Here is a 15,065-nt window from a genome sequence, read left to right as displayed (position 1 = left end):
CTGCAACACTGACTTGGAACCGCTTTAAAGAGATCTTCTTTGATCATTACTTCCTTGCCTCCACTAGGGATGCTAAGGCGGAGGAGTTTCTAAACCTAACCCAGGGGCACTTGACTATGAAGCAATATGCAGCCAAGTTCATTGAGTTGTTTTAGTTCGCCTCATATATGATTCCAGATGAGTCCAAAAAGACACAGAGGTTCGAGAAGGGCCTGAGATTGGAGATTTACAAGCAGGTGGCGGTCTTATAGGTGTAGGATTTCTCGGAGTTGGTGGATAAAGCCACCATAGTAGAGAAAAGTTGGTAAAGAAGCGTAGGGTTGCAGAGCCAGAGGAAGAGGCCCATGCCTCCTGGTTCTCATGCAAGTGTGAGTCAGGGGCCTTGGAGGAGGCATGGTAGCAATGGAGGCCATAGACAGGAGATGGGAAATTAGGCGTTGCAGGGTAACCCATCATACCCTCTTTACACTAGATATAACAAAAGGCATTCGGGGGAATACATGAGTGGATTAAGTACCTATTTTCGATGCGGTAGACCCGACCACTTTTTACGAGACTTTCGCATACTGTTGAACCATACACCCCCACCTAATCAATACTAGGGAGGTAATCAGGCGCCCCAAGGCTACTATAAGAGGAACACTGCCCAAGCATGGATCTATACTCTTACACTGGGGGATGTAGAGAATGCAAGTGATATGGTGACAGGTACTATTTTTATGTTTTCAAATAAAGTTGTTATATTATTTGATTCAGGAGCAACACACTTTTTCATATCTCTCGAGTGTATCAAACTATGTGGGATAAAAACTTAGCTATTAGAGGTCGAATTATATGTGGCCACACCAACAGGAACAGTAGTGGTATGTAGAAAAGTGTTTAGAAATTATCCAGTGGATATTCAAAAAGGATGTTACCTGTTGATCTAGTGGTGTTCGACATGCGCGAGTTTGATGTGATTTTAGGAATAGATTGGCTAGCCTCTAATTATGCCACTATTGATTGTTATAAGAAATAGGTAGTGTCCAGACCTCTTGAGGAGCAGGAGTACATGTTTGTTGGGTCGTACGTGCGTTCTTCACCACAGATACTATCAGCTATTCAGGCAAAGAGGCTACTTTTGGAGGGATGCCAGGGGTACCTAGCTTGTGTGAAGGAAGCACCTAAGGGAGAATTAAAGTTTGAAGATATCCCAATTGTTAGAGAATTATCTGATGTATTTCAGAGGGTTTACCTAGGTTGTCTCCCGACCATGAAATCGAGTTTACCATTGACTTACTTCTAGGGACGGCACAAATCTCTAAGGCTTTCCACAGAATGGCTCCAAGAGAGTTGAAGGAATTGAAGAAGCAGTTGTAGGAATTACTGAATAAGAGATTCATTAGACCTAGCGTGTCACCCTAGGGAGTACAAGTGCTTTTTGTGAAAAATAAAGACGGGTCGATGAGGATGTGTATTGACTATCGGGAAATAAATAAAGTGACGATTAAGAATAAATACCCGCTACCCCGAATTGATGATCTGTCTGACCAACTCTAGGGAACACATGTCTATTCTAAGATCGATCTTCGATCCGGGTATCATCAGGTGAAAGTTAAATTAGAGGATGTTCCAAATACAACTTTCCGAACAAGGTATGGTCACTATGAGTTCTTAGTTATGCCTTTCAGACTGGCAAATGCTCCTGCTACATTTATGTGCCTAATAAACAAGGTCTTCCATGAATACCTAGATCAGTTTGTGGTCGTGTTTGTCGATGATATTTTGATATATTCAAGGAGTCTCGAGGAGTATGAGACTCATTTGATGTTGGTACTCTAGGTGCTATGGGAAACGAAATCTTATGCTAAATTCAGGAAATGTGAATTTTGACTAGAAAAAGTTACATTCCTTGGGCATATGATATCCAGGAATGGTGTTTCTGTAGACTCGAGTAAGATAGAGGCGGTAGTGGAGTGGGCAAGACTGAAGACTGTTCAGGAGGTTAGGAGTTTCTTGGGTTTGGCAGGGTACTATCACCAGTTCGTGGAAGGATTTTCTAAACTATCGGGTCCTTTAATACGGTTGACGAGGAAAAATGTAAAGTATGAGTGGACTGACGATTGTGAGTAGAGTTTTCAAGAATTGAAGCAAAGACTTATCACTGCTCCAATTTTAACTATCCCATCAAGAGATGATGTATTTGTGATTTATAGTGATGTGCCTTAGAAAGGGCTTAGGTGTGTTTTGATGCAACAAGGGAAGGTCGTAGCATACGCTTCTTGGAAACTTAAGGAGTACGAGAAAAATTATCCGACGCATGATTTGGAGTTGGCAATAATGGTGTATGTGTTAAAAATCTGAAGGCACTACCTGTATGATAGAAAGTGCGAGATCTTTACGAACCACAAAAGCCTTAAGTATTTCTTTACGCAAAAGGAACTGGATATGAGACAGAGGAGATGGCTGGAGCTGATAAAGGATTATGATTGTACCATCAGTTACCACCTAGGGAAAGCTAATGTGGTAGCCGATGCGTTGAGTCGGAATTCAGTGAGCGCATCAGTATCAGCAGTGGTAGCTCAACACCAGATCAAGAAGGATCTAGAAAGAATTTGTGAGGAATTAGTAGAGGGAAATAATCAAGCGTACATTGCTAATCTGGTAATACAACCCACTTTGTAACGTCACCCTTAACTTATCACATAATAAACATAAATAATAATAATATTAACCTGAACCCATGGGTAGCGGGGATAGCCGGACATAAACAGCGAAAACCTAAGCAGTAGTAAAAATAATTTACATTCATTAAACCATTAATTACATAATACCAGAGTCTACTACAACATCAAAATACTGTAATTATATACAACCTCCAAAATATCAAAATAACCCTAGGATCATACAATAAAATCTCCTGATCCTAGATCAAAATCTTACCCTCCTAGTGGGGTATCTCACTAAGCTCAACGGCGGCCACGACCCGCCGGTCTCTCGGGGTCTCCTGAAAAATTAATTAACTTCGGGGGTGAGACATTTATTAGCAAGGGAAAATAAAATAAATACAGCTGTGTAGCAACATGAATATATAATGTAGTTATACATATATAGTACACTTCATATATCTGTAAACATTCATCATAATATACTGAGTCATCAGATACTTTCATATTTACTAATAATTCATATAGTTCATAAAACATCTGTTATAACTGATAATATCGAAAACATACCCAGGATGAATAGCTAGCTGATGTCATGTATTACCCTCCATGACGGGTTGTGCAGCCTGAAGGCGGGACCCGACAATGGTTGGCTGACCACTGTTGAGTCAAAAATGTCTGTAAGTACGATGGGCCCGCCACACTCTGGTCCGGATTGCCAGGTGGACGTCCACACTCTACTGAAAGCCACATCGACTATCCATCTCCCAGCCCCTCATGGGTTGGTTAGCACTAATTTGAACATAGATATCTGATCTATATATAGCTACGGTACCATGCTTCTGAACTGAACTAAACCAACATATGAGTTCTGATAACATATAGTACATGATAATATAGCATCTTTCATAATTTCATAAATATGGCATCGCGCCGAACATTTCATAAATATGGCCTCGTGCCAATTGTTTCATAAATACGGTCTCGCGCCGAAATCATACATAAATACGTTATTCTGAAAATAATCGTTTTATTATGTATTTGTCATAATCATAATATACCGTATACTTTCATATTTTCTCAAACCATACTACATTCATATCATTATCATATCATAATATTTCTCCATGTAAAATAATATTCATGCCACACATTTTCTATATAAAACCATACATTGTATTCTAAAAATCATGATTTCTAGCATCTCATACATATATACATGTTTCAACATAATAACAGTATTTTTCCCAAACGTGCATTTATTCCATAATATTCAAATATCATACATATTTTTAGGAAATCAATTTGCTTATAAATAATAGTAATTTGCGTGAAAAATAACTGCTTTAGTTTATTCCCTTACCTGGCTATTGAGAAAGCCCCCTAAAATATCCTGGTCTAACACCCGTAGGATTTCTTGATCAATACCCTGAAAATGAAAAATCTTAGTATTAAACTTCAGTATTTTCGCGTGTATATCATTTCCTATAACTACCGCAAGACTAAATTTGGCTTAAAAAGTCTTACCTCAACTCAGGGATGATTTCCAACTTGCTTTCACCAACGATCCGCTCCGACAGATTTGGAGAGAACTTCCCCAAGAGTGTCGTGGTGGCTTCAGATTGTTGATCCAACATAAATTTGGCCCGAAATCGAAGAAAGAAGGAGAGGGAGCCAAAGGGAGGAGAGAGAGAGTGAGTGTTTTCTTAATTTTGAAGTTAAAATCTAGATTTTTAGTATTTATAGGACTAGGTTCGTCGACGAGCCACGTCATCTCATCGACGAGTCCTTTAATAATTTTGTAGACGAAACCCACTCCTCGTCGACGAAATTCAGGCTGTTCCAAAACCTCTCTCGGTATTTCCTCGTCGACAAAACTTGGCTTCGTCGACGAGGCCCTCTTATGCCCTCGTCGACAAATCCCTTGTGTTCGTCGACGAGGCCTATGATAATTCTCCTTTCTCTTTATTATTTTAAATATCATTTTTATTTGGGTTGTCACACACTTTGCTAGAGAGGATTAAGGCTGCTCAGAAGAAAGATACAGAGCTGGTGGAAATTACGGATAAAGTGCAAAGTGGACTGAGGGCAGATTTTAATATCTTAGATGATGGGGTTTTAAGGTTCCGTACCAGGTTATGTATACCAAATGAAGATTAGATTAAAAGAATTATTCTGGAGGAGGCACATCACTCTCTTTATACAGTGCATCCATGAAGCACTAAGATGTATAAGAATCTTCGGGAATCTTTCTGGTGGAATAATATGAATAGAGAAATTGCCTAATTCGTGGAGCAGTGCCTGACATGTCAGCAAGTAAAGGTTGAGCATCAGAGACCAAGAGGACCGTTGCAACCACTTAACATTCCTGAGTGGAAGTAGGAGCATATTTCTGTGGACTTCGTCACGGGGTTACCACCAGCACTTCATAGGCAAGATGCCATTTGGGTAGTTGTTGACCGACTAACAAAGACCACCCATTTTGTTCTGATTAAAGTTAACTACTCTTTGAATATGCTAGCAAAGTTGTATATTTAGGAGATAGTCAGGTTGCATGGTGTACCAGTGTCCATTGTATTAGATTGGGACCCACAGTTCACCTCCCAGTTCTAGAAGAGTTTACAGGAAGCATTGGGATCTTACCTCACTTTTCGTACAACATTTCACCCCTAGACCGATGGACAGTCAGAGAGGACAATACATATTTTAGAAGATATGTTGTGGGGGTGTGTGCTAGATTTTGGAGGTAGTTAGATTAAGTATCTACCAATAGTGGAGTTCACCTATAACAATAGTTATTAGGCTAGTATCGAGAGGGCACCGTATGAAGCATTATATGGTCGGAGGTGCCGATCTCCATTATACTAGGATGAGGTTGGTGAACAGCGGATTGCGGGGCCAGAAATTATACAGCAAACTTTTGAGAAAATTAGACTCATCAAGGAAAGGATTAAAACAGTTTAGAGTCGACAGAAAAGCTATGCTGATATACGCCATCGGGAGCTGGAGTTTGATGTGGGGGATATGATATTTTTTAGGATTGCTCTGATGAAGGGAGTCATGAGATTTGGGAAGAAGGGTAAACTAAGCCCTAGGTACATCGAACCATTTGAGATGTTGGAGAGGGTTGGTCCGGTTGCTTACAGGATAGCGTTACCTCTGGCACTGTCTAGAATCCATAATGTGTTTCACATGTCTATGTTGAGAAAGTACGTCCCAGGTCCTTCACATGTGATCAACTATGAGTCTTTGGAGATTAGAGACACCTTATCATATGATGAGGTGCTAGTTCGGATTCTAGATAGGAAAGAGCAGGAACTACGTACCAAGAAAATTCCATTAATGAAGGTACTCTGGCGTAATCACGCAGTTAAGGAATCTTCATGCATGGGAATTAGAGGGGGACATACATCAGAAGTACCCACACTTATTCAGCAAAGCCTAGCGTTAGTTAGACAATTGCAACGATTCAGGTAAATATTTGGTTGTTTTGGTTGTTGACGTGGTCAGTGTAGATTGTATAACAATTTGTTTAGTTAGAATTTGTCTGTTATTTTTTTAAGTTAAGAGTCGTTTTGCGAGAGTTTATATTTTGAATATTTGTAATATCTCAAAGGCCGTATCTATAACCACAATATTCCTTCGCCATAAGTGAGGGTTATTAATAAAATTTGGGATGGGGCCGCTATGTGGTGGCCGTTGTGTAAAGACCCGGGAAAATAATAATAATAAAAATAATACATAAAAAGGGAAAATTTGGTTTGATGTAGACCAAGTGTCGATGGTTTGGTAAGCTTGGAGAAAACCATCGACGGTTTCGTCTAGGCCAACAGCCTATAAATAGGACTCTAGTTCATTTTCTTTGAAAAATTCTAACTCTTGCACTTTCTCTCTCTAGGTAGCGAACACTCTCTTTCTCTCTCTTCAATTTCTCCCCAAATTTCAACTAAATTGACAATCAAACACCATTACAGGGTCCCAACTTTGATCCTTAGCATTTTAATCGGAGCGAATTCGTTGTTTGGGGATCCTAGGCATCACTCCAGGAGTAAGGTAAGGGGAATAGATTATGTCAGTTAGTTTTGGAAAATTTAATCGATTAAATTGTAGTATGTGATTATAGGAATAATATATATATATATATATATATATATTTCTAAATATTTAGGCATATGAAAATGAAAATTTCGAATTATTATTATATGTATGTTTTTGGAAAGTTAGGTATTTTGGGTTTACATAAATCCTACAAATGATTATACGTTTATTTCTTAGCACAATATATTTTTGCCAGGTAGATTATTATATTATGAATTATCACTCAAATTGTGTGGCATGAGTAATGAATGAGTTACTGCATAAATAAACCTATTAGAATATTTTATGAAGATACAGAACAAGTATGATTTTATAATGATTTCTAGAAATGTTATGAATATTATGAAATTATGATATGACAGTATTCAGCAAGATTTATGATATGACAGTATTCAGCCAGATTTATGATATGACAGTATTCAGACAAATTATTAATATGATAGGTTTTATGAAAATGAGATCAAGTTACAGTTTTATTATATATGAACAATATTATATGGTATAAGAGTCCCGATGGACCAATTATGTTCAGAGCACGATATCGTAACTAATATGATATAGTCAGTGCCACCACACTATTCAGGATGTGTTGGTGTATGGATAGTCGACTGAGCCAGTGAAGAGTAGAGTTACCCCCCCTGGCAGTCCAGACCAAACTGGGTAGCCAATCAAACTTACAAATGAGTTATGTTTGACTTAGTGCAGTAGGCCAACTATTGCTAAGTCACACCTTTTGGCCGCACAACCCGATCATGTGGGGTTATTACATGATGTTATATGATTGTCAATTTAGGGGAAAATTCTTTTATGTATAGATATAACAAATGATTTACATATACAGAGTAACTTATTACGATATAGCATGCTTATGTTGAAAAGTATGTATTTTCCAAACATATATATGGCACAAGCAAACTTGACCAAGGTTTTTGGATTTTGAAGTTGACCAAGAATGTACAGCTCTACAAATTGCCAAACCCCACTCACTATAATTCACTAATGCAACGACCACTTGGCCTCAGAGATACTTGGCAACTTGTGGAACTACCAGTTCCCAATAATTCCCTCCTAAGAGGAAATTTTTTATCCCAAAATCTCAAGCTTTAAATGCCCACCATTCCCCTTGGCTTACACCCACTAACTAGACAAACACAATAACCATTCTCCTCTATCTCCTCAATTAAGCTCACCACTACTCCAAAAACTTTTAGTAGTGACTATGGCTGCCACTCTCTTCCGGCTCACAGCCATCCTTCTCACCCTTACCCTCCCTCTCACATTACTAGCAACCTCCCCCACTCCAATGACCTCTTTGATAGCTGCTGATGCCGAAGACTACGAAGAGTATGTAATCGACACTCCATTTGTCAATACTAGATCCTTGAGAGGTCGATTTTTAGTGAGTATCGTAAAGAAAGGTACACACTGTGATGTTAGTAACAACATATGTAATGGGATTTTGGCAAACAATGGTGCTAGCTGTCTTTTTTGCTGTAAGAGCCATTGCCGCGATGTTCTTAGAGACAAGAACAATTGCGGAAGGTGTGGGCACAAGTGTGGTTTGGACAACTTTGTTGTGGGGGTAAATGCACCAACGTAGGTTTCAATCCTCTTTACTGTGGCAAGTGCAACAAAGCATGCTCTCCGGGAGTTAAATGTGAGAACAGTTCTTGTGGATATGCTTCTTGAATTCACCGAAAACATTTATATGTATAGACTAGGAGTCCATGCACAAAGATTTCTTTTATTGTTATTTTTTTTTGTGTAATTTTAGTAGGCTACTATATATTATATGTTCCCTAATTTGTTACGCAAATACATTGATTTGATTAAGAAAATAAGGTGCTATTTGATACAGTTAAGTATTATGTTATGAAATCTAAATTAAGTTTTGAATCGGTGAACACAATTGAAAGTCAGATTGAACTATTGAGTATTGAATATTTAAGTTTGTTTAACAATTATTCAGATTAGACAATCGAATATGAATCCTTTTAAAATGTTAGTTCTTATATATTATGAGTTCATTAGATTTTTCAAAAAAAAAAAAAGAAAAAGAAATTAAAAACCAAAAATTGAAATATTGTAAAAATATACTATACAATCTATTCTAAACAAAATATGAAAGTTTACAATATTCAAAAAAAAAATTCACTACCCAAAAATTTTGCATCACCAACCAACTAAAATATATTCAATTAATATTTGTGATACTAATCAATATTAATTCAATCTTCTCCGCCCACCGTACAGCCCCTCCGACTTTCTGTAGTGAGCAGTAGCTATGGCTACCACTGTAACGCCCCGGCCCTCTAGGTGGCCCCAGAGTGCTACTAACATACAGAACATACATATCTCTAATAATAAACACAAACGACCCGCCCTAATAAGGAACATATGGGTGTATCATATTGATCTGTATTCTCATGCACATCGGAAAACATAAAAGTTCATACATCTTCTGATAGACTACTAGAGTATCTAACTATTTCTTACATACATTCATACGTACTAAAACATAATTTGTTATTACAATCCCCAAAAGACATCCTGACCAAAAATCCAGTACATATACAAAACTTACATAAACTAAAACAACACTACGCTCCAAAGTCCCTCTAGAAATCTAGGACCGGTTTCCTGTAGGACCTGAAACAAAGGTTGTATATTGAGGTGAGACATTTCTCAGTAAGGTGGATAATATTACATCAGTGTGTGACAATATGAGTTTATTCCACTAGAAAGCATTTAAACATTTAAATCATTCTCAATCTTGTAATATAGGAGCTATATATATAATTATATATATAATTCCTGCAATAGATAATTCAGCATCGTTACAAGCGAGAGTTCCCGAGGTTAGGGTAGGATACAAGCTCATACACTATACAATCCTTCCGCTCGGTACTCAAACCCGTGACTTCGCCCAATTTAGTTTTTAAATCATGTATATGCATATTGAATGCATCCCAGCTTTGAAACATTATAATTAAGCCATCTACTGCCCCCATGACAAGGGTTGTGCGAAAATAAAGCTCTGATATTCATGCAGGCATTGTTAGACATTGTAATAACCCGAAAAAAAAATTAATTAAAAAAAAAGTTAAGAGTAATTATTAATTAATTAATTTGTTAATTAAATATTATTAAATTAATTAAATAAAAAAATAATAGAAATTTTAAAGATTAATTATTATGAATTAATTAATTAATTAAGTATTATTAAATATGATGTATTAAATAAATAATATGATATACATATATATATGTATATATATATATAGATATATAATATAATATTATTATGTTATATGTAAAGTAAGTAAAAGAAAAAAAAAAGAAAAAAAAAGAAAGAAAGAAAGAAAGAAAGAAAGAAGCTTGAAGCTTTTGGGAGAAACAGTGAAAGCTCAGCTCTCAGTCTCCTTCTCCGTCGCCTCTCTGTCTCTGCTTCTCTCTCTCCCCTTATTTCTCGACGGATATTCGAGCGATTGGGAAACGGAAGGTGCCATTGGATTCCTAGTTCCGCCACCGACATTTCTACTGCAGCGGATTTGTCGTGGGAGTGGCGTAGGCACCATTCCTATTGTAAGGTAACTTTCCCCTAATTTCTCAATTTCTCGTTAAATCTGTTATTGAATCGATGATCAGGTACCACTATGGGGTCCTAGTCGTGATCGTCGTCATTTTGACATAAGTAAAGTTCCAATTGGGGTTTTCTAGGCCCTACTCCAAAGTAGAGTGAAATTTGGGAAATTTGAAAATTTGGCTAAATTTAAGGGTATATTTATTTATTTAGAATTTATGGGTTTAGGAAATATTAAAATAGTATTTTATTTAGGATTAATTTAATGGAATTATGATTTTTGATTCAGGGTCCGAGTGAGTGCCGCAGGTATTTTTCGGGGTCCCTATTGGCATAGTTCAAGACACCAGGTAAGGGAAAATTATATATTAAATCAGAATTTTTATGAATTTAATGAAAAATGAATTGTGTTATATATACGTGTATATGTTTCAGTATGGGTTTAAAATGCCAACCATTTAAATTATGTTTTTTCGAGTTTATGGTTGTTTATTAGATATGTATATGCGAAAATGAACTTATGAAAGTAAAAAATATTTTCTGGATAATTATGTAAGAAATGGAAATTGTAGTTTTAGTAATTAAATGCTAAATGTGGGTTGACCTATTTTACAAGAATATGTATGAATTTTACTGTTAAATTGTGTGGCATGAAATTCTGTACAAATATATGTTAAATGTATGAGATGCAGGCTAAGTAACAAAGTATTGAGAATAAAATATGATATGGACAATGTTGCCTGTGTATGTTAAATGCAACCATGTAAATGTAAGACAGCTGAAAGACAGTCGTGTTAGCAGATTTTAGCGCATTTCTATGTGGACTAACTGTTAGCAGATTCTAGTACATTTTTATGTGAACTAACTAATGATGACTAAAGATCAGTTGTAGTACAAAGGAATGAAATGAAAAAGTTATACAATGAAATGACAATGGAATGAAATGACAAATGTGAACGAAGTAAATAGGAAAGAGTCACTTAAAGTGAAATGAAATGCAATGTTTAAGATATGAACATGAACAAATGTGTATGAATGAGTAATGACAGAAAGGAATAAAGTATTATGTTATAAGAAGTATTTATGTATGTAGAACATGTTTCGATTAGGCAAGACAAACCCTTCACCTGAGGGCTTGCTGAGAAAGGCGAGTGCACTAGTAGCTTCAGATGTGGCAGTAACTGCATAACGTATTAGGACAGAGGGAAACTACTTGTATGGGCGGGTAGATTTCCCTATTCTTGGGAGCCTTCGCCGGTAAACTTTTGTATGAACTATGTGAGTATGAGATTAATTTCTCACTTGAGGGCTTACTGAGTAAGGTGAGTGCCCTGGTATGCTTTAACTGTGACCTTTGGGTTGCCTAAGTATTATAGCAGAGGGGTGCTACTTGTATGGGCGGGTAATCACCCCTATCCTTTGGTAATCTCGTGGGTTAAATCTCTGCATGTGATTGATTAGCTTCAGAAAATGATTTCAGTGTTTATGATAATGTTTTGCAAATGTTACTAAAATGATATTTATAAACTCATGTTAGCCACACACTATTTTAATATATTGTTTCTTCCCTTACTGAGATGTGTCTCACCCGAATATGAATTTATCTTTTTCAAGATTTTCTCGAGATCGAGCTTAGGGAGCTCGAGGGTTTTTAAACTTTTTGGGAAGTATTAAAAGAAAAGGTATATACTGAAAATAGTTTGGGGATGTAAACATTTTATGTTTTATGTCTTTACGTTTTAAGTTTGTTGAGAAATGATGGATTGTGAAAATACTGGAATGTGTGGAGAGGTATGTATTTATGGTAATGCAAGTGTTGGATGGATAGTAAGGATGTTATATAGGGGTGGTAAACTCTGGTATTATTGACTATGGTTTTTATATTATAAGGAGATTATGTTTATGTTTTCCGCTGCGTATTGTTTTATGAATTATTAGGATTTTATCAGGTATAACGCACTAGACAGAGTTTAAGGGTTTGGGGCGTTACAGGCATCATGTTTCTCTCCAGTTTGATTTGGCCATCACCACTTTGGCCCTTAAGTCGACTAGTGGCCCTTCATACCAATCGACTATCTCGATACTCACACCAAAGAAACTGTCGTGTGGTTGCACTGTACCTCATATTCTAGCAACAGTACAACACTTACTGATAATAACGAGCTTTTTAAGGCTATCTGATAATAAGCTTATCGAAAGCTTTATTAATAACAAAATTTCTAAGGCGGTTCCAACATCATATATACAATTTATAAAAAAAGTATATTAACATGTTTCATTCCATAAATCATCTAAGCAATTCCAGTATTCTTCACAAACTCATTTATACATTCTTTCATACATTCATTTTGTGGTATAAACCGACACACGTACTCTCGGTTTAACCCTTGCATACATAGCGCTCGGTATCTAACTGGCATCTCTTTTCTGTATTTCTTGATAATCATTTGGAACTCCAGTTCCCATATTTCATAAACATGCTTTCATTTCAATACATTCCTATTTCATATCATATGCCACACTCATTTGGTTAAGTATACAATACATAGTAAAATGGTTCGTAAAATATCATTTAAACTGCAAACAAGAGTTTCAAGTATCTCCTACTTTAAGTTTAATGCACATAAAAGAGTTTTGAGAAGTTTGGAGATTTTATGCCAAAACCCTAGTTTTTACCAAAACCGTAAAATCGAAAAAACAACCATTTTACTCTGTAGAATTTTTCAAATGAACAATTATAACGTACATATAAACATAGGATACAGTTCTACCGGTTTAGTTTTCTAAAATAAATGATGTAAACAAATCCCCTTACCTATTTCGTGAAAAACAACTCGAGACACTCGAAAACCGAACCCTAACTTTTTTCTGAGTTTGAGAATCTGCTCCTCTAGACTTGTAGATATTCACTCCTTGATCCTCGTGGTAACTTCCGATCGTTGAATCGGGCACTGATCGGCAAAAGATCAAAGAGAGATATATATATATATATATATATATAAAATACATAACTTAACTTTTAAGTAACTAAAATATATCCTCCAAGATATTTATATATAAATATCTAAAAAAAAATCTAAAAATATCTCTTCCAAGATATTTATTATATAAAAATCTAAAAATATCTCCTACAATATATGTATCATTATATTTATTTATTTATTATTTTATTTTATTTTCTGGGCTTGGGTTCTTGCAGCCACTCTCCTCCAGCAGACTACCATCCTTCCCACCCTCTTGCATTACTCACCTCAGCTTTTCCAAAAATGGCCTCTTGGGTCACAGACAATGCCCAAGACCAGGAAGAATATGCAGTCCACACTTTAATAATTCTCAATACTGAATCATTAATGGTGTGCTTAAATTAAGAATTTTTTACTTAGAAAAAGAAAAGGAAAAAAAATACAAAGAAAACTCATTTATTATTGTATTTTTCTTTCTGTTGAATTAGGTGTAATCCCAAGACCGGAGGAGGGTTGAATTGGGTATTTAAAAAATTATAAGGCACTTAGTTACCTCTTAAACTCTTCTTATAAATTTACCAATAACTTCTTGTTACTCAATTATGTATGTGTACAGCTATTCAATCTATGCATGCAATATACACAATTTAAATGCGATGCTGAAAATAAAGAGTGAAGGGAAGAGAAAAGACAAACGCAGTTTTACGAGGTTCAGCCGACTTGGCCTACATCCTCGCCTTGAGCAACCACTCAAGGATTCACTAAAACTTTGCTCCTTAAAGTGGGACGGAGCTTCCCTTACAATCCGCTGCTTACAAGCGGCACAACTTCCTCCTACTCCGCTCCTTACAAGAGATACAACTCTCTCCTCACACACTGGTTCACACACCGAACCGTGTATACAATAGAATCTGGAAAACAACACTCAAAACAATGCTCCTAACAAAAGCTTGTGAGTACAATTCAATTTCCTAGCACATTAACATATGATATAACTTGAAGCTCTTGAATATATGAAAAACGATACAATCGTTTTATGTATGATATGCTTCAACACACAAATCCCTATTTAACCACAACTTCCAAGTAAAGAGATATTTGAAATGCCTTGGAGTCAACTAGGGTTCTTGATTCACTTTGTAAAGATGCATAAGTATGTTTGATGTGAGCTAGTTAACAAAAAAAAACTTTGTCTTGAATACAAACTCAATCAAAATCACAAAGTTTTAGTTGATGTATTCAATCACAATTTGAGTATATTAATTTTCAGAAAATATCCTTCAATTAATTGTATGGTTATAAGTATCAAGGATATTTAATCAAACTTTAATATATCTAAAATACAAATCTTTTAGAAAACACACACTTAAATCAGATAATGATCTTGTTTAAAATAGCTATGTATATGTATAGATACTTTCAAGATCACCTTTCTAATCAAACTAGGTTTTTCAATAATAAGCTCTTTGAAAAATATATGTATATTTATATGCTCTTGAATCAAAATTCAATCAACCAAGTTAAATAACCTTTCTCAAGTAATGATCTCTTCAAAAATTAATTTTTATATGAATGGGCACACTCAAGATCAAAACTTTTCCAATACTAGTAAAAAACAAGCAATGAGATGAGATGAAAAGTTCGTAAGACTAATAACTTGAAAAATCAAACCTCAATACTAGATTGAAGTATAGTAGAGTAAACAAGTTCCCTTTGAGAATCTGAGTTGATTTGCCCAAGCTTGAAGAATAGAGATTGAAGTGTAGGCAATCGTAT

The 15,065-nt window shown here is 35.9% G+C and overlaps 1 protein-coding gene across 1 annotated transcript; it reads left to right on the top strand.

Moving 5' to 3' along the window:
* The first annotated feature begins 7,962 nt into the window (after positions 1-7,962).
* Positions 7,963-8,343, top strand: LOC131149077 (protein GRIM REAPER-like). Its single transcript, XM_058099149.1, has one exon. The coding sequence runs from the start codon at positions 7,963-7,965 to the stop codon at positions 8,341-8,343; it is 381 nt and encodes a 126-aa protein (XP_057955132.1).
* Positions 8,344-15,065: the final 6,722 nt, after the last annotated feature.

This window comes from Malania oleifera, chromosome 1 (assembly GCF_029873635.1).
Source record: "Malania oleifera isolate guangnan ecotype guangnan chromosome 1, ASM2987363v1, whole genome shotgun sequence".
Lineage (NCBI taxonomy): Eukaryota > Viridiplantae > Streptophyta > Magnoliopsida > Santalales > Ximeniaceae > Malania > Malania oleifera.
Note: the sequence above shows the minus strand (reverse complement) of the source record. Positions and strands in the feature narration are given on the sequence as shown.

Coding starts and splice junctions, on each gene's coding strand:
- LOC131149077 (XM_058099149.1), top strand. CDS start 7,963: ATGGCTGCCACTCTCTTCCGGCTCACAGCCATCCTTCTCACCCTTACC.